Here is a 23,734-nt window from a genome sequence, read left to right on the forward strand (position 1 = left end):
AGAGAGGAGGAAGAGTCCCAGCTTTATATAGGTAAGGGACATAAATCAATGTTTGGGGAATGGTTTTGATTTTTCTAGCTAAGACAGAAGATGGAGGATTCAAAGACAAGTTTGCAAAGTATGTTGGCTACAGATTGTTGAAATAAATAAGGTGTTTGAATATTCTTTTACTCTCTATACTGAGTCCTTTTGGACTTTTGAGATAAAAGGCAATTTTGGGGAAGATGTGTCTGATAGCAGTTGCATGATTAGGAGCAGGCGAAGATTGGAAAACAGTGAAGAATCTGTACTGTACACATAATTAGGTAATAAGGACCTGAATTAAGGTGGTGGCAAGGTGGTAATTGAGGTGGCTAGATTAAGATAGAAGATTGCTAGTTGACACCCTAAAGGAAATAGACAAACATTTGTGAACTAGTTGAATTGGAGGTAAGTAGCAATGATTCAGAGTTAATGGGTTTTGGGCCTTGGTGAATAGTGATAGTATAGAAATGTGGAATTGGGAGGAGGAGCTAGTTTTGGAAAAGGACTAAAATGAAATCCTTCCCACATTTAACATTGAGGCCAGGGGATAAGTAAAAATGTCCTGCAGGAGCTTGGATATAGAGAATTTGAGGTAGGAAGAAAGGTAGGTTGGCCTCATCTAGATGAGATCTTGAACCTAGAAGAGCCAAAGATTGAGTATCACATTTAGGGGGGTGGGAGAAGAAGATAAAATTAAAACTGTTAAAATTAGGTTAATGAGGCATAGTGGAAGCAGAGAAGAGAGGATTTCTAAATTAAGTGATAATCAGTTAAGTTTGAGTGAAATGAGGGAAGCTGAGGGCTAAGGAAATAATTGCATTTGGTGATCCATGCTAGTCATTGATCATCATTTTCTTAGATTAAGTTTTAGTATAGTAAAGGGCTAAAGGTGAGTGGGAGATGAGATCGCATTTATAGAACAGGTGCTGGTTCACTAGAACTTCTGATGATCCTTCCTGGTGTTCGATATCCGCACTGTTCAGTACATATTGAGCATTTGAAATTTGGCTAGTTTGACCAAGAAACTAAATTAAAAATTTTTTTTAAGTTCAGTTAAAAAAAGGACATTTAAATTAAGTATAGTTGACAGTTTAACTTAATTAGCCACATATGGTTAGTGGCTATCATGTTGGATAGCAGAGTATGGACTGAAACAGATGTAGATTAAACCATAGGAAGAGATCTCAGGATAAAATAGAGGCATTTAGTTATCTAAAACTTTTATTGCAGTGCTATCAAAACGGTGTTGGAATTAGACATTCTAGTGCAAAACAGATTTTTACATTTTTACTCTTTGTGTTCAATGTTGGCAGTAATGGATAACTCTTTTCAAGGTATGAGAGCAACATTAAAGAATGTAATTTTGAGGGGCGCCTGGGTGGCTCAGTCATTAAGCGTCTGCCTTCAGCAGCTCAGGTCAAGATCCCAGGGTCCTGGGATAGAGCCCGGCATCAGACTCCCTGCTCAGCGGGAAGCCTGGTTCTCCCTCTCGCACTCCCCCTGCTTTGTGTTCCCTCTCTTGCTGTCTCTCACTCTGTCAAATAAATAAATAAAATCTTTTAAAAATGTAATTTTAAGATAATTATGGTCTGAAATCTCTTCATGATTATTTTCCTGTCTCTTAAAAATGGTTACAATTCAAATTTTACTGATGAAAGAATAATATTTGAGACATTTTGGGTCTCTATTTTCTCCAACCAAAAGTAACTGAAAATAGCTTAGAAATTTCATTGGGACTTTAACTGTAGAGAGCAAATTGATGGTTACCAGAGGGGTGGTGGGTGGGGGCATGGGTGAAATAGGTGATGGGTTTTAAGGATTGTGCTTGAAATAAAAACTTAAAGAAAAATTCAATTTTCAAGCAAAAAAAAAAAAAACAACAAAACTCATTGGGTAGAGAAGAAATACCAGCTATACTTGACTTTAAATAAATCAATATTTAGATTGAGAAGTGGTTTGCTTTGAGAATGATTTATGGTTTAAATTTGAACATTTGATAGTGTTGAGAGAATGTTTCTTACTATCTGGCTAACCTAAATGCTTTTTGTTTGCAAGAAGAAAAATTAAAAGTATATGTGAAAGAACCCATTCATAGGACAACATACTGTGTGATTCCATTTTTATAAAGTTTAAAAAACAGACAAAACTAAGAGATGGTAATTGAACTCAGAATAATGGTTATTTATCTTGGTGATGCGTGCAAGGTAGACTTTAGGGGTGCTGGTAATGTTCTGTGTCTTGATCTGGGTGATGATTTCATGGTTGTCTTCAGACAACTGTTTATGAGAATCATTGAGTTTTATACTTAAGTGCACTTTTTTGTAGGTATATTATACCTCAGTTTTTAAAACTTTTACCCTCACAAAATTTTAGTAAACATAATCAGTTGAATTTGTCTCCCTTTAGCTTTTTTTTAACTTTTCTACTACTTCCTTTCATAAAGGAATACACTTAATGATGAAACATTTTACCTGTTTTTTAAGATTTTGTTTGACGGAGAGATAGCGAGAGCAGGAACACGAGCAGGGAGGAGTGGGAGAGGGAGAAGCAGGCTTCCCGCTGAGCAGGGAGCCCCATGCGGGGCTCGATTCCAGGACCCTGGGATCATGGCCTGAGCTGAAGGCAGACGCTTAACGACTGAGCCACCCAGGCACCCCTGTTTGTTTTTTAAAGTAAGCTCCATGCCCAGTGTGGAACCCAACATGGGGCCTAAATCCACAATCCCGAGATCAAGACCTGATCAAGACTTGATCTTGGCTAAAACCAAGAGTTGGACCCTTAACTGACTGAGGCACCCAGGCACCCCTTACCTTTTTCAATTATGATATAAAACAAACATACAGAGGAGTGCACAAAAAAGTGTATAGCTTAATGGATTTTTAAAATGCATAAATTGGTGGGTTTTTTTTTTTTTTTTTTGGTATGTCATACCTTATCAGAAGGGAAGGAGTTGATGGAGGGCTAAAATATTTGGAGAGAACAAAGTTTGAGAAATCTCAGAACAGCAGATCCTTGTCTTGGCTTCGCCTTCATCTTACTGTCCTTTTGGGCAAGTCATTTAACTTATTTAGGCCTCAGATTTTTTTTTTTTTGAAGATTTTTTTTTTTTTTTTAAATTTGACAGCGAGCGTGTGCGAGCAAGCACAAACATGGGGAGCAGCAAGCAGAGGGAGAGGAAGAAGCCAGCTCCCCACTGAGCAGGGAGCCCAATGTGGGGCTTGATCCCAGGACTCTGGGATCATGACCTGAACCAAAGGCAGACGCTTGATGGACTGAGCCATCCAGGTGCCCCTGGGCTTCAGATTTTTCTGTATAACAGGGGTATTACTTAACATTCTTTGCAAGGTGACTTGGTGCAGTTCAGGTAAAATTATAGGAACGTAGAATGGTATCACTACATAGGTGTTTGGGGCATTGAATTTAGGTCTCTTACCTTACAGGGAAGAATTGTGATATACAGAGGTAAAATGATTTGTCCAAGGACACTCAGCTGGTGATTATTAATATTCATTTATATTCACTTGAAACTTGCTGAGGCTTAAGTATATCAGGCACTGTTCTAAATGATTATATGTATATCAGTTCATTTAATTGTCTAGAATTATTCCCAGACATAGGTATAATTATTCTCTTACTGATGAGAAAATTGAGACAAATGAGGTTGAATAACTTGCCCAGGTAGTTGAGTTGTTGAGCCTGAGCTCTTAACCATTTTGCTGCACTGCCTAGTTAAGTGAAAGCCACTTAAAGATTTTAGGCAAGTGTTAAGAACTTACAGTAATCTCTTGCAGGTTTTTTGAAGTGAAATTTTGTTTTTTTGAACCAAATTTAGGAGAGGAAACTCACTTATGACATCATGAATCTAGAAAAGATTGATGTTTTTATATATATATATATAAATATATGTATATATATTTTTGATGTTAATATTTATTGCTTGGGTTTTATTCCCTCCTTGACAAAGCTTATTTTCTTCTAACACTACTAGTAATAACACTACTGTAAATAGTAGGTAGTTTTCTTAAAAAACTTAAAAAATTTTTCTTAAAAACCCCCAACGTGGGGCTGGAATTTACCACCCCAAGTTCAAGAGCCACATTCTCAGGGCACCTGGGTGGCTCGGTTGGGGCTTGAATTCACCACCCCAAGATCAAGAGTCATATTCTCGGGGTGCCTGGATAGCTCAGTTGATCGAGTGTCTGTCTTCAGCTCACATCATGATCCCAGGGTCCTGGGATAGAGCCCTGTGTCCGGCTCCCTGCTCAGCCAGGAGTTTGCTTCCTTCTCTCCCTCTGATCCCCCCACCCCCCGGCTCGTGCACATGCACTCTCATTCTCTCAGATGGATAAATAAAAAATTAAAAAAAAAAAAGTCACATTCTCTTCCGACTAAGCCAGCCAGGTGCCCTTAAATGTATATTTTTATGTATATTTCTATATTTATTATATATTATATATATTTATATTATATTTATATAATATATATTTATATAATATATATTTATATATATTATGTATATAAACCCAGTCAATCTCTCTATATATTTACTTTTTTAATCCTAAGGGAATTTATAACTACAAATATTATTTCAATTTCTAGGCAAAAATATTAATGGGAGTTTTCAAACTGGAGGCAGATCTAACAAAGTTTAGTGTACCTGCTTTGGTTGTTTAAGCAGCATCTGCTGTTTTCAGAGCAGCAATTAAGATTCTACCACCTCCATGTTTTAGAAAAATTTTACAACTAAGGTATAATTTACATACAGTAAAACTCACCCTTTTTGAGTACAGTTCTGTGAATTTTGGAAACACATGTGATCACAGTGATGGAGATAGAGTATAGTTCCATCATCTCAAGAGATTTTTCTCCTGGTCCTTTCTCGTCCACCCGTTTCCCCACTTCCCATCTCTGGCAAGTACTGATATGTTTTGTCATTATAGTTTGTCTTTTCAAGAATTCCATATAAATGGAATCGTGCAGTATGTAGCTTTTTGAGACTGGCTTCTTTAACACAATGCACTTTGACATATCCATATTTTGTGTAATAGTAATTTTTATTGCTGAGCAGCATTTCATTGTATTGGCGTACCATAGTTTATTCATTCTCCAAGCTCATTTGGGTTGTTTCCAGTTTTTGGTGACTACAAAAAACTGCTGTAAAAGTGTTTGTACACACATACATGCCCTTTTTTTTTTGTTTTTAAGATTTTATTTTTAAGTACTCTTTACACCCAGTGTGGGGCTCAAATTTACAACCCCAAGATCAAGAGTCCTAGGTTCCACCAACTCAGCCAGCAAGGTGCCCCATGCCCATGTGTTTTTTTAGGGGGGAGGGGCAGAGGGAGAGGGCAGAGGGAGTGAGAGAATGTTAAGCAGGCTCCACGCTCACTGTGAAGCATGAAGCAGGTCTCAATCTCACAACCCTGAGATCATGACCTGAGCCGAAATTGAGTTGGACTGAGTCACCCAGGCGCCCCATTCCATGTATTTTTTTTAATGTTTTTTAAAAAATATGGTGCCCAGAACTTTTGTAACTTTACCATGGAACCTGAAGAAGCTTATAATTTTCATAGAACATTGTAAATTGCTTATTAAACTTCGTCCCCAAGAAAGCCCACTCTGGAATGAGAATAGTTTGTTATATAAATAATCTTGTAAACTGTAAATCATTAGACTTTAAGGAAGTTGGCAGACATACGTAGTCAATGGATAAATTTACTTATTTACTTAAAAATTACAAAACTCCTTAGTGCATTATTTCATATTTTATGTCTTTAGTAGCTCTTGAATTGTGAATCCTTGACTTTGTTTTGTTCTGCTAAGTAGCAGAATGGTTATGTAATTGGTTACGAAAAGTTTATAAGTAAAACATATTTAGCTACAGAGTTCCTGCTTCATCTCCTCCCCTCTTCTAAGATGACTGGAGGTATTAATACTGGTAGTCATAGTTTCATGTGAACAAGACATAAAATTTATATTTTATGGCTTATGGTTGATTAGCTACTTAAATTATCCTCTTTGTTACTAGTTAATGAACTTTTTCTTGCAATATGAGCTCAAGAGCGAGAAATGGGACCTTTTTACATTAGAAAAGAGATTGCAGGCAATTTTTGCAAGTTAACGTTTTGAGCTTCAAATTCTGACCCTGTAAAGGAGTACAGAAACCACGGGTGGTTTCATACTTTCAAGAATAGTATGTGTGTGTGTTTCTTTTGTTTAGTCTAGAATCTTAGCTTTAGACTTAAATCCTATGATTGAAGTACTTGGTGTACAGAGCTATAGATCTTCTTTCAGCAGTGTATATTTCTTCTAAGTTAAAATATTCAGAAAACTGAATATTGTGTTTAGAACTAAGAGATAGTACATTTCAAATACCAATTTGTAAGTGGTGATTTGATATTTCATTTGTGAGTTATCATGTTTCTAGCCTTTTCACATGGAAATACCTACCTGGAGATGTCCAGTCTTGACAGTAATGGAGATTGCAAATTAAAAGTTGGTTTTCTGTATGTGGTTTTGCTTGATAGGGACAAGACTTAGTTATTAGGCTTTTACTTTTTCTGGTACTACAATGTTGGTGATCCAAATCTAGAATTCCAGCATAAGGTTGCCAATATTAAAAACCTTGGAATATGGAAGTAACAACTATGGGTCCAGTATTACAAATAAGATTTTAATTAGCTGTATTAGTTGCACACTTAATTTTCATTGCTATCTGTGAAGTAGGCAGGGCAGGCCGTATTGTAACTCATACTTTACAAGTGAATAAATTGTGTTTCACAGCTGTCAGGACTTGTCTGAAGTTGCACTGCTAGTGAATAGCTGAACTAGGACCCAGATCTTCTGACATCACGTTGGATGCTCTTGGCACTATTGCAGTTTAGTATGGTGAAGGGTGAATAAGAGCTCAGGCTTGGGTTTGAATTGTGGTGCCACCACTAGTATCTCCCTCTGATCTTAGGCAAATTCCTTAACATTTTTGTGCCTCAGATTTCTCAGTTTTAAAATGGGGATAATGATACTTGATGCTTTTGTGAGGATTAAGCAAGTGCTTGTAACAGTAGCTAGCCAATAGTAAGCATTCCATATATGCTAGTTGCAGTTGCTGCTACTGTTATACTACAGTGATAACAAGAACACTGCCTCTTTTACAGGGATCAGTGTTAGAGTTGAAAAAAGGTAAATGCAAGAATATTCAAAGATGATAGATTTAGATAGAGCCCAGGAAAATAAGTAGCAAGGGCAATCAATTTTGGTAGAAAGATGGGAGGTGTTGGGGTGTGTGTGTGTGTCTTTTAAGCATAGAAACAATTGGATATCTAAATACTAATAGATGAGGCAGTTAGAGCTTTAGGACAGGGCTGAGGAGGACTATCAGTGCTGAGGAGGTAAATTTTTTAATCATCACAGATGATAGATGGGAAATTTCCAAGATTTAAATAACACCCAAGTTGTTGTCCTTTATTACATATGGTTCTTAGGGCTTTGTTACATAAGCAGTAAGAAGCTTACTATATACATTTTCCATTTTCAGTGGTTACACAGAATAATACAGATACTCAACATGTATCCTAGTATAAATAACAGGGAAATACATCTCCTTAAAATAAATTAGTGAATATTTCTTGAGGTCTTTTACCATGTGCATAAAACTCTTAAGCGCTAGGGAATTCTGAAGTATACATTAGAGGATTATGCCTTTTGGTGCTTGGGTCCTTCTATGTGGGTAGGGTACTTCCTTGGTATAAGATAATGTTCTTTCAAGCATTCTAAAATGAATGCAGGTTGTTTGAATTTACTATGTTGGGAGGGGATCTCTTGCCTTTACTGTAATAATGCTATATAAATTATGTATTTTATATATTCTTAGTGTTTTTGAATTTGCAATTATTTTTTAAATTTTTTAAAAAGATTTTATTTATTCATTTGACAGAGAGCACAAGCAAGGGGAGCGGCAGACAGAGGGAGAGAGAAACAGGCTCCCTGCTGAGCAGGGAGCCCCGTGTGGGGCTTGATCCCAGGACCCTGGGATCGTGACCTGAGCTGAAAGATGCCCAACCGACTGAGCCACCCAGGCACCCCAATTATTACTGAATTTTATAAAGACTTATTTATTTTTAGAGAGAGAGAGAATGCGTGCAAGTGGGGGGAAGGGGCAGAGGGGGAGGGGAGAGAGAGAATCCCAAACAGACTCCATGCTGGGTGGAGCCTGATGCTGGGCTTGATCCCAGGGCTCTGAGATCACAATCTGAGCCGAAACCAAGAGACAGACGCTCAACTGACTACGCCACCCAGGTGCTCCTGAATTTGCAATTATTATTGTATACTTAGATCTTTTCTCCTGTGGGTATTAAAACAACTTTTATGGGTTTTATGGGTGCATGTTTTAAATTTATACACTAAAATTCTGCATAAGCACATTTTAAATTATGGTAAGTCTTGTAAACCTGTAAATCTGTATATATTAGCTTTTTTTCCAGAGTCGTCATGTATTCTTTTATTGACAAACTTGAAATGAGCTCTGAGCATCTTATGAGTAGATTCATCCTGAACATTTGCTCTCATGTCAGTTTTTAAAGTTCATGGGAAAAACTTTGGTGTTTTCTAAAGAAAACCATACATGAATATTTATCTTACTTTGTATATCCTGAAAGTGGGTGTTATTATTGTCCGGTATTTTCTTCAGAGCTAGGAGTTTTCCCATTCTTGCTCTGTGGAACTAGTTAGTTGTACTGCATATACTATTCCTCTGTTGCCAACAGTGTTTTCCCTTCTCAAAACTAAGAATTACACTTTTTTTTTTAAATTAATGGGTTCCTCTAAAAAGAATGGAATAGATTTTTTTCCCTTCAGAGATATTTGATGAGAATTTCAGAGAATTCTTGGGTATCTCAAGTTTTTATTAACTTCAAAATTCTTCAGCTCATTTACCTGATACATAAAAGATAAGATGACTTTTCCTTCCTCAAGGACATGAGAACTTTTATATGTACCCATCTGCCTAAAATCTACTTAAAAATATCAGGAGATTTTACATCTTTGGACTCTTGCATGTAAGATACTTTTTTTTTTTTAAACTATGATTCTATGAAAACTCCTTTGTATTACTCATCCCTTTTCTTACTAAAACATGTGAGTGGCTTGCTTGGATATGTATCTGTGTCCTTTCTTTGATAAACACTTTGAGGGATTCTTTTGAAATTGTGTTGTGGCCACCATATCAACTCTACAGAAATATGGTTTCATGATTAACTCAACAAAAAGCACATTGGCAGCAGTCCAGAAGCTGACTCATCAAGGAGTAATGATAGACACTTTGAAGGGAATGGCCTATCCCAGGGTCCTATTTCAGAGCTTCATGCTATGATTACATCGGTGAAAGACAGCCAAGAAATCAAGATGAGATATTACCTCCTGGGGATAATGGTAGGAAGGACTTAAGTAGTAGGATGCAAGTAAGATTTTTTCCTAACAATCTTGTAAAACGTGGGGACAGAAACCAGGTGAGGATTCAGAATGCTGGTGACCTTTGTGGTGCTGCAGTGGCATTTCCTTTTTGGGCCTGGATGAAAATAGTCTTGTAGTGACTAAGGGTTAACTCAAGGAGCTCAATGCCATATCAGTTTTCTAGAGCCCAGGGAATATACTTAGCTCACTAGTAAGCACAAGTATCATGTTCATGTCAGACACTGTAGCTACTGTTTTCTATTTGAACAGACCAGAGAAACCAAAGCAAGACCAGAATCAGTTCAGTTTTGAGGAACAGACCCCTTTTGCTTACTAGTACTGCACATTTCAGAAGTAAAAATACTATGAAAGTAGACTTGCTTCAGAACTGTGAAATACCAATTCTGATTGTTTTTGTGGATTAGAATGATTGCAGCTCCATTTCTAAATCCAGTTTCATAGCCTTAAGTTTTTCTGGGTGACAAATTAATCCTCTGTAATCACTACCAAAGATCACTTAATTGTTACTGTGGAAATAGCATTATGTCCTTTTCATGTTCTTGAAGGTTGTCTCTCAGATAAGAAAACACCTTAATAATCTGAAAATATTTTTGAGATATAGCTAAGTGAATATGCCATGATGATAGACTGACCCATTTTTGATTATTGTAGTACTTTCTATTTCTCAGTAAACATTGTTGCACATGGTGGTTCTTTCCTATGGAATATTATGAAAGATTGTGTTGAGGAATTTGCTACATTCTTTCAAGCATAGTATTTAGGAATGAAAAATTAGTATTCAAAGTGCTGTCATTTTGTATGATTTTTCTCCAGAATGTGCCTCTCAAAAGTTAAAAGTGCTTTTCTTTTCTTTCTTTTTTTAAGTTTATTTATTTTTTTAGTAATCTCTATACCCAGCGTGGAGCTGGAACTCATGACTCCGGAGATCAAGTTGCATGCTTTTCCAGCTGAGCCAGCCTGGTGCCTCTGAAAGTGTTTTTCTTTAAGAAATATGTTACTTTGTGATATTTTTGTATAGTTTGAGAATATAGATATTTTACCCCCCAGTGATCTGGGCCTGGTTTCATGGCACTGAGAGAAAAAACAAAACAACTTAGTTTCTCTTAGTCTATGCTACTGTTCTGCCTTTTTGGAATGGAATACTTTGATATTGGCCATTTTGTTTTTGAATTGGCCTTACATGTGCTAGTCCTGCTTAATTTCTTACATGGTTTAAACTTGCATGTGTAAATTATTTATTAGCCAGCTTTAGGACTTGGACAAGTTACAAGTTACCTTATCTCTTTGTGCCTTAGTTTCCCCCTTTGTAAAATGGGATGATACTTTGTAGGGTTGTTTTAAGTGGTCTGTGTTGTGTTGGCTATTACCATTATTATAAATAAGAGCATTGACTTCTCCCATACACTATTTGCAGCTCTCTTTTTTGTAAAATTTTCAGAGACAATATGACTCAGAATCTAATAGAACTTTTTTCCAAGGAATAATAAACATTTGTATTTAATTCTTTATCATAAATAGCTATAGGGGTGCCTGGGTGGCTCGGTTGTTGGGCATCTGCCTTCGGCTTGGGTCAGGATCCCAGGGTCCTGGGATTGAGCCCCGCATCGGGCTCCCTGCTCCGTGGGAAGCCTGCTTCTTCCTCTCACGCTCCCCCTGCTTGTGTTGCCTCTCTCATTGTGTCTCTTTCTGTCAAATAAATAAATCTTAAAAAAAAAATAACTATAAATTTGCTACTTGTTGAAAAATAGTGTTATTTTATTCCCTCAGGTTGAGCTTTGAAAGATAAAAAATTAGTAGAAAGTGAGCCCTCTCTGTGTCTTAGAGGTGCCTGGATACTACTAAATGTAGGTCATTGTTTGAATTGAATTCTGAGTGTACATGCAGTTATGTAGAACAAAATCAGCTTGCATGGGACTGGAAGTACTGGAAAGATAAAACTAGTTGGTAGCAAACTGTCAGTTAAACTGAGTGATGGATCAGCAAAGAATTTGGGACTGCTGGGTTTTAGTTATAACACCCAATTGTTTTGAAATGATTAACTTTGAAACAAAGTAATTTAAAACTTGATATGCCAGAAAATTTGAGATTCCTTTCACTTAAAAAATGTCTTTTAAAGAAGGAGGCATTTCTGCAGAGAGATTTAGCTTCCCAAGTGTTGTAGGAATCTCAGCCATTGCTGTGGTAATTATGATTGCCCCGAATGTGGGTTTCATGTTATCCTTTAGTTTCAATTTGTGCCATCACTGAATGAATTTTTAAAATAAGATTGCTCTGTTTCTTGATAAACTATCATATGTAAGCCCATTAAATTGAACTTTTCCTTTTTTTTCCCCATCATAGGACTTACTGTAATTTTAGGTCAGTAGTTCAGTTCCGAGTGTTAGATTTCCTTATTTTTTCCTTATTATTTTTTTTTTTGGGGGGGGTTATATTTGGAGGCTTATTACTGATTCTTAGGTTGTATCCTTAAATCAGTTTTTTGGACATTAGGGACTCCCCCAACACTTTATTATATATACTAGCAAAAGGAATAGGGTATTCATTGTGTTTTTGAAATCTTGTATTTAATTCATGGAATCAGAATAATTTATAGATAGTAGCTAGTCATTGCTTTTAATTTATTCAGCAAGATATCTCAGTCCTCATTTTCTGGTGTCTTAAGGTTGAACATGTGTAGCAGGTCTGGCCAATTTTTTGTCTGTCCCTCTTGAGTACTGATTGGCATTTGATCCAAAGGGCCAATAGGCATACTTGACTGGTATTGATAACAGATGACAGGAGCAAGCTGTCAGTGTTCTTCTGGGCTTGTGAAGTTAGGAAGCTAGCAGGAGGCAGGAGGTCTGTCTACAGTGGGAGAGAATGAGGCCAAATGAGTAAAGAGGAGTGTGAGATAGATGGATCTGGTGGCGCTGAGCCTTTGAGGCCCTACTGCCTGAAGTTCATTCTTTGTTTCAGTATCCTGTGAGCCAGTCAGTTCTGATTTTGTTAGCTTGGTTTTCTTTTACTTAATAATGGAGAGTTCTGACTAATAATATCTAGTATTAGTCTAATACTGTTTCTACAGTAACTTTCTAAGCATTTAAAGATAGTTTGGACTTCAGTCTCAGGGTAAATGTTTAAGATACATGGATAAACTCAGCCCATAGTGGGGTGAAAATAAGTATCTTTCCATTTGCAGTGGGGTCTTTACTTAGAGTGAAACGTGTTTAAAATGGATATGGAATGGATCAGTATTCTTTTCCAACCACTAATACCTATACAGTGTAGAAGTTTCCTTTATTTAAAGAGATTATCACCATAATAAATAGAAGAGCAAAGATACTGGGGCACCGGGGTGGCTCAGTCTTTAAGCGTCTGCCTTCGGCTTGGGTCGTGGTCCCAGGGTCCTGGGATCGAGCCCCGCATCGGGCTCCCTGCTCAGTGGGAAGCCTGCTTCTCCCTCTCCCACTCCCCCTGCTTGTGTTCCCTCTCTCGCTGTGTCTTTCTCTGTCAAATAAATAAATAAAATCTTTAAAAAAAAAAAAAGAGCAAAGATATGAAGTCAGATTATAATAATCATTGCACTGATTAGGCATAAATATCCTCTTTAGTGTTTTCTCACAAAGAAGGTATAGTAAGGTAGATGTGATTAATGAGGTATCAAGAGCAGCTTTCTCGTCTTCCTTTTTAATAAGCTGTTGGCATTATGTAGTGTTACAAAATTTGGTTCTTTTGTAATGTGACTGTAATTGCTTGCGTGTAACACAGGTGAAAATGAAAGGTGAGTACTCAGAACTTTCTTTCAGAATTGTTCTTTTGGAAGCCTTTGATTAATGGGATTAATGGGTAAGAGCTGCAGTGAACATGAAGAACTTTAAAATATTCCAGTCCCAAAATAAACTTGACCATTGGCAAGAGCTTGGTAAGCCAAGTGTTTGAGATGTCTGTGCTGCACTTTTAGTTTAATTTGTTTTAGCTGGCTTGCTCTGTGTAACTTGAAACTTCCTTTAAGGCTTCACTGTGGGTTAAATGCAGTACATGGAGCTCCATCAGAAGGGACTTAGTTGTACAAATCTCTTGGTCATCCCTAAAGCATACATTCTGAGTTTAGATTTCAGTGAAATGGTCTGTACCCCCAAACATGGTTCCACTAGTTACTAAGGGTACTTAACTCTAAGATTTAGAAAAATACTTGCTTTATTCAGAGCACATGTGTATATTTCTGATTTTTTTTTTTTTGCTGCCATGGGGAAAAGATTAGCTTTATTGAGGCATAATTTGCATAAAATAAAATTTACCCATCTTTAATTATGTAATTTGAGTTTTTATAAATGTAAAAAGTCATATAGCCACTCATATTTGTCACCTCAAAAAGGGCACCCCTTGCACCCTTAAAGGTCACTCCCCTTCTTCTATCCCTATCTCTGGCAGTTACTGATCACTTTCTGTAACTATAGTTTTGCCTTTTCCCCTAAAATGTCATATAAATAGAATCACACAGTATGTACTATTTTGTGAATGCCCTCTTTCACTTAGCATAAAGCTTTTGAGATTCATCCCTGTTATTAAAAGAAGTAGTAGGTTCTATTTATTTATTTATTAAGATTTTATTTATTAATTTGACAGAGACACACAGGGAGAGAGGGAACACAAGCAGGGGGAGTGGGAGAGGGAGAAGCAGGCTCCCCACCAAGCAGGGAGCCCGATGTGGGGCTTGATCCCAGGACCCCGGGATCATGACCCAAGCCGAAGTCAGACGCTTAACAACTGAGCCACCCAGGTGCCCCTCTAATTGCTAAGTAGTATTCCATTGGATATTCCACAATTTCTTTATTCTCTAGTTGATGGATATTTAGGTTTCTAGTTTTTGGCTGTTATGGTAAAGCTCTTAAGAATATGTGCATAGATGTCTTTGTATGGGCATGTGTTTTCATTTCTCTAGGTTAAATACCTAGGGAGCGGAAATTGCGGGATTGTATAGTAAATGTATGCTTATAACTTTATAAAAAACTGCCAAACTATTTTCCCAAGTGACTATACTGCTTCACATTCCCATCACCAGTGTATGAGAATTCCAGGAGCTCAGCATCCTTTTTTTTTTTTTTTTAATTTTTTTATTAACATGTGATGTATTATTTGTTTCAGGGGTACAGGTCTGTGATTCATCAGTCTTACACAATTCACTGTGCTCACCATAGTACATACCCTCTCCAATGTCCATCACCCAGCTACCGCATCCCTCCCACCTCCCTCCACTCCAGCAACCCTGTTTGTTACCTGAGATTAAGAGTCTCTTATGGTTTGTCTCCCTCTCTGGTTTTGTCTTGTTTCATTTTTCCCTCCCTTCCACTATGATCCTCTGTCTTGTTTCTCAAATTCCTCATATCAGTGAGATCATAGGATACTTACCTTTCTATGATTGACTTATTTCGCTTAGCGTAATACCCTCTAGTTCCATACACGTCATTGCAAATGGCAAGATTTCATTTTTTTGATGGCTGCATAATATTCCATTGTATTATATACCACATCTTTTTTTTTTTTTTTTTTTATTCATGAGAGACAGAGCGAGAGAGAAAGGCAGAGGGAGAAGCAGGCTCCCAAGGAGCAGGGAGCCCGATGTGGGACTTGATCCCAGGACCTTGAGATCATGATCTGAGCCAAAGGCAGACGCTTAACCATCTGAGCCACCCAGGTGCCCCTATACCACATCTTCTTTATCCATTCATCTGTTGATGGACATCTAGGCTCTTTCCATAGTTTGGCTATTGTGGACATTGCGGTGCATGTGCCCCTTTGGATCACTATTTGTATCTTTGGGATAAATACCCAGTAGTGCAGTTGCTGGGTTGGAGGGTACCTCTGTTTTCAACTTCTGAGGAACCTCCATACTGTTTTCCGGAGTGGCTGCACCAGCTTAAATCCCCACCACGAGTGTAAGAGGGTTCCCCTTTCTCCACATCCTCGCCAACATCTGTTGTTTCCTGACTTGTTAATTTTAGCCATTCTGACTGGTGTGAGGTATCTCATTGAGATTTTGATTTGTATTTCCCTGATGCCGAGTGATGTTGAGTCCTTTTTCATGTGTCTGTTGGCCATTTGGATGTCTTCTTTGCAGAAATGTCTGTTCGTGTCTTCTCCCCATTTCTTGATTGGATTATTTGTTCTCTGGGTGTTGAGTTTGGTAAGTTCTTTTTTTTTTTTTAAAGATTTTATTTATTTATTTGAGAGAGAATGAGAGAGAGAGCACATGAGGGGGGGCGGGGCAGAGGGAGAAGCAGACTCCCTGCCGAGCAGGGAGCCCGATGCGGGACTCGATCCTGGGACTCCAGGGTCATGACCCGAGCCGAAGGCAGTTGCTTAACCAACTGAACCACCCAGGTGCCCTGAGTTTGGTAAGTTCTTTATAGATTTTGGATACTAGCCCTTTATCTGATATGTCATTTGTAAATACCTTCTGCCATTCTGTCGGTTGTCTTTTGGTTTTGTTGGTCTTTTGGTTTTGTTGACTGTTTCCTTTGCTGTGCAAAAGCTTTTTATTTTGATGAAGTCCCAGTAGTTCATTTTTGTCCTTGCTTCCCTTGCCTTTGGCAATGTTTCTAGGAAGAAGTTGCTGCAGCTGAGGTCCAAGAGGTTGCTGCCTGTGTTCTCAAGGATTTTGATGGATTCCTGTCTCTCATTTAGGTCTTTCATCCATTTTGAGTCTATTTTTGTGGGTGGTGTAAGGAAATGGTCCAGTTTCATTCTTCTGCATGTGGCTGTCCAATTTTCCCAACACCATTTGTTGAAGAGACTGTCTTTTTTCCATTGGACATTCTTTCCTGCTTTGTCAAAGATTAGTTGACCATAGAGTTGAGGGTCCATTTCTGGGCTCTCTATTCTATTCCATTGATCTATGTGTCTGTTTTTGTGCCAGTACCATGCTGTCTTGAGGATGACAGCTTTGTAATAGAGCTTGAAGTCTGGAATTGTGATGCCACCAGCTTTGCTTTTCTTTTTCAACATTCCTCTGGCTATTCGGGGTCTTTTCTGGTTCTGTACAAATTTTAGGATTTGTTCCATTTCTTTGAAAAAAGTTGATGGTATTTTGATAGGGATTGTATTAAATGTGTAGATTGCTGTAGGTAGCGTAGACATTTTCACAATATTTGTTCTTCCAATCCATGAGCATGGAACGTATTTCCATTTCTTTGTGTCTTCCTCAATTTCTTTCATGAGTATTCTATAGTTTTCTGAGTACAGATTCTTTGCCTCTTTGGTTAGATTATTTCTAGATTTTTCTTATGGTTTTTGGTGCAATTGTAAATGGGATTGACTCCTTAATTTCTCTTTCTTCTGTCTTGTTGGTGTGTAGAAATGTAACTTATTTCTATGCATTGATTTTATATCCTGCCACTTTACTGAATTCCTCTATGAGTTCTAGCAGTTTTGGGGTAGAGTCTTTTGGATTTCCCACATAAAGTATCCTATCATCTGCAAAGAGTGAGAGTTGACTTCTTTGCAGATTCGGATGCCTTTTATTTCTTTTTGTTGTCTGACTGCTGAGGCTAGGATTTCTAGTACTATGTTGAATAGCAGTGGTGATAGTGGACATCCCTGCCGTGTTCCTGACCATTGAGGATGATATTTGCTGTGGGTTTTTCATAGATGGCTTTTATGATATTGAGGTATGTACCCTCTATCCCTACACTGTGAAGACTTTTAATCAAGAAAGGATGCTGTACTTTGTCAAATGCTTTTTCTGCAACTATGGAGAGGATCATATGGTTCTTGTTCTTTTATTAACGTATTGTATCACATTGATTTGCAGATGTTGAACCAACCTTGCAGCCCAGGGATAAATCCCACTTGGTCGTGGTGAATAATCCTTTTAATGTACTGTTGGATCCTATTGGCTAGTATTTTGGTGAGAACTTTTGCATCCATGTTCATCAGGGATATTGGTCTGTAGTTTTCCTTTTTGATGGGGTCTTTGGTTTTGGGATCAAGGTAATGCTGGCCTCATAAAATGAGTTTGGAAGTTTTCCTTCCATTTCTGTTTTTTGGAACAGTGTCAGAAGAATAGGTATTAATTCTTTTTTAAATTTTTGGTAGAATTCCCCTGGGGAGCCCTCTGGCCCTGGGCTCTTGTTTGTTGGGAGATTTTTGATTACTGCTTCAATTTCCTTACTGGTTATGGGTCTGTTCAGGTTTTCTATTTCTTCCTGGTTCAGTTTTGGTAGTTTATACGTCTCTAGGAATGCATCCATTTCTTCCAGATTATCTAATTTGCTGGCATAGAGTTGCTCATAATATGTTCTTATAATTGTTTGTATTTCTTTGGTGTTGGTTGTGACCACTCCTCTTTCATTCATGATTTATTTGGGTCCTTTCTCTTTTCTTTTTGATAAGTCTGGCCAGGGGTTTATCAGTCTTACTAATTCTTTCAAAGAACCAGGAGCTCAGCATCCTTAACACTTAGTATTGTCAGTCTTTTTATTAGTTTTAGCCATTCTTGGTGGGTCTGTAGTGATACCTTATTGTGGTTTTATTTTGCAATTTCCATATGATCGTCTTTTTATGTGCTTGTCATTCATTTATTTTCTTCATTGAAGTATCCCTTTCAAATCTTTTGCCCGTTAAAAAAAATTAGGTTGTTTTTTGTTTACTGTTGCAAGAATTCTTCATATACTGTGGATATGAGTCCTTGATCACAGGGTTTTGCAAATCACATGTTTTATAAATATGTTCTTGCAGTTTGTGGTTTGCCTTTTCATTTCCTTAACAGTATCTTTCAAAGATTGAGAAACTTTTATGAAGTCTAAGTTACGGTTTACTTTTTCCTTTATTATTAATGCCCTTTATAGCTATTTAAGGAGTCTTCTCTAAACCTAAGCTCACTAATATTTACTTAAATTTTCTTCAGGAATTTTTATAGTTTTATGTTCTGCATTTAGGTCTGTGAAGCACTTCAAGGTAAAATCTGTTTAATGAATGAGGTAAGGGTTGAGGTTCATCTTTTTGTATATGGTTATCTAAATTTTTCTCAAATGCCTTAGCTGCATCCCACAAATTGACATATTGTGTACTTCCATTTAGTCTGAAATATTTTCCAATTTCTTTCTGGCTATGGGTTATTTAGATATGTATTGTTCAATTAACAAGTATTTGGGGTTGTTTGAGATATTGTTACGGATTTCTAATTTAATATTTGAATAGAGAACAGACTATAAGATTTCAGTCTTTTGAATTTTGAGATTTTTTTGTGGGAAGGCATATCATAGTGAATATTCTATGTGTCCTAGGAAAGAAGGTTTATCTTGCAGGTAGATATCAATTATTGGTTGGTAGTATCATTAGAGTCTTTTTTTTTTTTTAAGATTGATTTATTTGAGAGCGATAGAGAGCAAGAGCGCTCGAGAGCCAGTGGTGGGGGCAGAGGGAGAGAGAATCTCAAGCAGATTCCCCACTGAGTGCAGAGCCTGATGCAGGGTTTGATCCCAGATCATGACCTGGGCTGAAATCGAGAGTTGGATGCTTAACTGACTGAGCCACCCAGGCACCCCTTATTAGAGTCTTTTTTTTTTTAAGATTTATTTATTTATTTGACAGAGATAGCGAGAGCAGGAGCACAAGCAGGGGGGGAGTGGGAGAGGCAGAAGCAGGCTTCCCGCGGAGCAGGCGCCCCTAGAATCTTTTATATATGTATATATTTTTTGTCGATTTGTTCTATTACTGAAAGAGGAGTGCTGAAATCTCAAGCTGCAATTGGGGATTCAGTTCTGTCAGTTTTTTTTTTTTTTTTTTGAGAGAGAGAGAATGACAGAGAGAGAGAAGGAGAAGGGTGAGGGTCAGAGGGGGAAGCAGACTCCCTGCCGAGCAGGGAGCCCGATGGCGGGACTCGATCCCGGGACTCCAGGATCATGACCTGAGCCGAAGGCAGTCGCTTAACCAACTGAGCCACCCAGGCGCCCTCAGTTCTGTCAGTTTTTACCTCATATATTGTGAAGGTCTGTTTATTTGTTTTAAGATTTTATTTATGGGGTACCTGGGCAGCTGAGTCGGTTAAGCATCTGCCTTTGGCTCAGGTCATGATCCCAGGGTCCTGGGATCGAGTCCCACGTCGGGGAGCCTGCTTCTCCCTCTCACTCTGCCATTCCCCCTGCTTTTTAAAAATCTTAAAAATGATTTTATTTACTTGAGATAAAGCAAGAGAGAGTGAGCATGATGAGCTGGTGGGGAAGGGTCAGAGGTAGAGGGAGAAGCAGACTCTCCCACTGAGTATGGAGCCTGATGCGGGGCTTGATCCCAGGACCCTGGGATCATGACCTGAGCTGAAGGCAGACACTTAACTGGCTGAGCCTCCCAGGTGCCCCTTGAAGGTCTGTTTTTAGTTGCATACATATTTTAGGATTGTTAGGTCTTCTCAGTAAATTTACCCTTTAATCATAAACGACTTGTCCCATTTTATCTTGGTAATATTTGCTATCTCCAGGACCTCTTTGTCTGATATGAATATAGTTCTTGTAGCTTTTCTATGACTAGTATTTGCATGGTGTGTCTTTTTCATTCCTTTTATATTCAGCTTATGTCTTTATATTTACAGTGTATTTCTTATAGTTAGCATATAATTAGGTCTTTTTTTTTTAAGATTTTATTTTTAAGTAATCTCTATACCCAACGTGGGACTCAAACTCATAACCACAAGATCAAGAGTTCCATGCTCCCCATCAACCGAGCCAGCCAGGTACCCTATAGGCCTTGATTTTTAAATTTGGTTTGACAATCTCTGCCTTTTAATTAGTGTCTTTACAAAGATCCATTAACATTTAATGTAAATATTGATATGGTTAGGTTTAAGTCTGCCATCTGGCATTTGTTTTGAATTGCGGGTATCCACTTGGACCTACAAGATTATTGAGGTATAGTTGATACATAGTATTACATTAATTTCAGATGGAATCTAAGATTATTTTAAACTGACAGTATTTGATATACAATAGATGTAGAAGCCCTTTTGGAGCTTCTGTTATCTGTCTAAAAGCAGAAACTTGGGAGTGAGTCTTCCGTGAATCCCCTTCCGAAGGAATTTTCATGGCCATAAAGAAAAAAAAAATGAATAAGACCACTCACCCCTGCATAAACAGACATTATCACAAATTTGCTTATCTTCTGTTTATTCCTCTAGAAACCCATTTGTTCTTCCTAAAGGAGCCTTTCAACTCCTCCCTCTCCTAATAAATTAAGTATATAAGGCCCCATCTTCAGCTGTTTAGAAAGTCACAACTTTTGTGTGTTCATATATATATGAGTAAACTTTGCCCTCCTCCCATCATTTTCAGTTTAATTTGCAGGCCTCCAGTATTGAACTAAAGAGCAGAGGAAAAGTTGTTCCTCCCTGACGCTATTCATCTATTCTTCTTTTTTTAATTACAAAAAATATTTTTTTAAAGTAATCTCTACACCCAGCATGGGCCTCAAACTCATGATCCTGAGATCAAGAGTCGCATGCTCCACTGACAGAGCCAGCCAGGCACCCCCCCCCAATCTCATCTATTCTTAATTTTTTCTTTTCTTGCCATTTTTTGGATTGTTTTGTGATATTTACTTTATCTCCTACATTAGTATATTAACTGTACTTATTTATTTCCATAGCTGCTGTAGGGTGTATAGTAAGCCCTTTTAACTTACCATGGTCTACTTTTAAATAATAATATACTACTTGATGTATAACGTAAGAGTCCTATGGTAGTATATCTCCATTTTCCCTCTTAGTCTTTGTGCTGTTTGTCATTTTACTATGAGATATGTTATAAAACCCATAATTCAGTGTTATATTTGCTTTAATTTTTTTTTTTTTAAGATCTTTATTTATTTGTCAGAGAAGACAAGCAGGGGGACCGGCAGGCAGAGGGAGAAGCAGGCTCCCCACTGAGCAAGGAGCCTGATGTGGGACTTGATCCCAGGACCCTAGGATCATGACCTGAGCCGAAAGCAAATGCTTAACTAACTGAGCCTCCCAGGCGTCCCTATATTTGCTTTAAAAAGCTATCTTTTAAAGAGGAAAAGTTATTTTATATTCAAATTCTTTGACTTGTTTTTATTTTTTTTTAGAAAAGTCTCTTTTAAGTTTTTAAATGAAAATTTCACCCTGGTGAGATGATTGATCTGGGAAGTAAATCCAAGGCAAGCTCTCCACTCTGTCCGGTGGGACACACAGTGGGAGAGGCAGGGTGGCCGAGGAGGATCAGGACCCCTGCTAGGCAGAGCCTGAGTCTCTGGCCCATGCCAGCTCTTTAGTTCTGCACAAGCCCCGCACATCTGGCTGGCAGCGGGTGACACCAGAAGAGACCTGGAGCTGCAGGGCCCCTGAGGAGCCAGCCACGGAAGTCCGGTTAGGGAGAGCTCGGATGGCAAGGGGCTTTCATACCTTCGGCCGACAGGCGCTTCAGGGAGCCCCTGCTGTGGAACTCCTTGAGTGGATCCACGGTGGTCCTCGATTCCCGAAGGCGTGACCTCCGAGAGGCAGCTAGCAGACCCCTCATGACTGCAGGATCACCCCATCTGGCTTCCAAGCACCTGTCCTGGGATGAGGGGTGGAGGGAAGGGGTGCTGGTCCAAGGGGACGCTCTGGTCCTTCTCTGCTGACCCCAAGACCTCGGTCAGCCAGCCCCATTCTCACATACATTAGTTATATTTATATTTTCATATATATTATAGTTAGAAAGAGAAAAAAACTTGTCTGATGAGAGACTCCTGAAGGACCAAGAGGCTCAGGAAGTTTACTGCCCCCCCCCCCAACCCACAAAAATTATTTTATAAAATCTTCCAGTGCCATCTTCAGGAAACTCCCACCTGCCCCGGCTCCCCCCTGTGTCCCACGACCCTGGACTGCCCCCCCCCCCCCCCCCCCCCCCCCCCCCCCCCCCCCCCCCCGCTCCAGCCCAGCGCCCGGCAGCATCCAGTCTCATCTCTGGCCATCCATGGCAGCCATGGCTTTGTGCTGGGCACCACCCTGCTGTGCTCCGGGGGGCCACGTGGGCTGTGGGTGGTGGAGGTGGTGGAAGCTGTGGGCCGTGGGGGAGGAGGGTGGGATCCAGGCGGCCTGGTGGCTGGGTGGGGACGAGGCCCAGAAGGGGCTGAAGCTTGCATGGGGGGAGCAGGCCACGGCCGTCATGGGACTATTGCTGCCCTGCAAGCCCTCGGAGGCACGAAGCTTGGAGAACATAGCCAGTGCGTCAGGGAAGTTGGGCGGTGTGGCAGGTGTGTTGCTTGGGGTGCACATCATCTGGTGGTGGTGGTGGCTGTTGGGAATGTTGGTTTCTTGGAAAAACGTGCTCAGGGCGGTCTCGAACTGCCAGTGGCCGCCTGCAGCAGCTGCTTCGCCTGGTCGGCCGCGCAGCTCGCGGCCAGCACGAACTGGTTGATCATGACCTGGTGCCGCAGCTCGTCCATGTTCACCGACATGGCTCCGGGCGCCGCGCGATCCCGGTTCGTCGGCCGCTGCAGGCCGGCCGCCCTCGGCTCGCGCTCGCCGCCGCCTGCCCGCGGCCTCCGGACCCTCGCCGCCCGCCGCCCGCTGCCCGCCGCCCTCCCGGCGAGTGTCCCGGTCCGGCTCCCGCGGCCGCCGACACCACCAAGACTTGTTTTTATTTAAAGCTTTGTTGAGGTAGGCCAAGAGAGGAGTGTCCTAGGGCTAGTTTAGCTCTGCTGATGCCTTCTCATCTGAATGCTCTTGAGTGTTCAGCAAGGTCTCTCTCTACTCCGGTTGGTCAGAATCAGAGGTCTGTAAACTCCAGTGGTAGTTATGTTTATAGTACCCCAGTAGTTGCTCATTACCCAATGGTTCTTCCTTTTTTTTTTAAAGATTTTATTTATTTATTTGACAGAAAGAGAGAGCGTACAAGTAGAGGAAGTGGCAGAAGAGAGGGAGAAGCAGGCTCTCCACTGAGCAGCGAGCCTGATGCGGGGCTTGATCCCATGACCCTGGGATCATGACCTGAGCCAAAGGCAGACGCTTAACCGCCTAAGCCACCCAGGCGTCTGCCTCCCAATGGTTCTTCTTTACCCACCTTCCTGGACTCTCACCCTATGCATGTACAGCTTAGTTTAGTAAAGACACAAGAATGCCCCATAGGGTACAGCTGCCTCAGCCTTCTGAAACTTGTATTTGAGTTTCTGTTGGATTTCTGCTCTGCTTGGATTCCCCCTTTTTGGCCAGGGTGTGGAAAGTACTTCGGGACGAAAAGTTTAGGTAGTTACAGGTTTCAGGTAGTTTGTCTCC

The 23,734-nt window shown here is 39.6% G+C and overlaps 2 protein-coding genes across 21 annotated transcripts in view; one reads left to right on the top strand and one right to left on the bottom strand.

The window, feature by feature from the left end:
- The window catches only part of MTMR3 (myotubularin related protein 3), a 141,879-nt gene that overhangs the window by 11,629 nt on the left and 106,516 nt on the right, over positions 1-23,734 (top strand). The window contains exon 1 of one of the 20 annotated variants that reach the window (XM_064578650.1): positions 8,288-8,319. The exons of 18 other annotated variants lie outside the window; for them this stretch is intronic. The gene's annotated coding sequence lies outside the window, so the exon portion shown is untranslated. Of the gene's footprint in view, positions 1-8,287; positions 8,320-23,734 lie in introns of those variants that run through there. One more of the 20 variants, XM_064578648.1, reaches the window with a different exon arrangement.
- LOC123852403 (UBA-like domain-containing protein 2) lies at positions 22,343-23,044 on the bottom strand. The gene is given in 2 exon segments (XM_045886432.3): positions 22,343-22,815; positions 22,818-23,044. Coding segments are annotated over 2 exon segments (498 nt in total). The 5' UTR covers positions 22,918-23,044; the 3' UTR covers positions 22,343-22,417.

This window comes from Mirounga angustirostris, unplaced genomic scaffold (assembly GCF_029215605.1).
Source record: "Mirounga angustirostris isolate CCGP_5_RB_7025 unplaced genomic scaffold, mMirAng1.0.hap1 SCAF_14, whole genome shotgun sequence".
NCBI lineage: Eukaryota > Metazoa > Chordata > Mammalia > Carnivora > Phocidae > Mirounga > Mirounga angustirostris.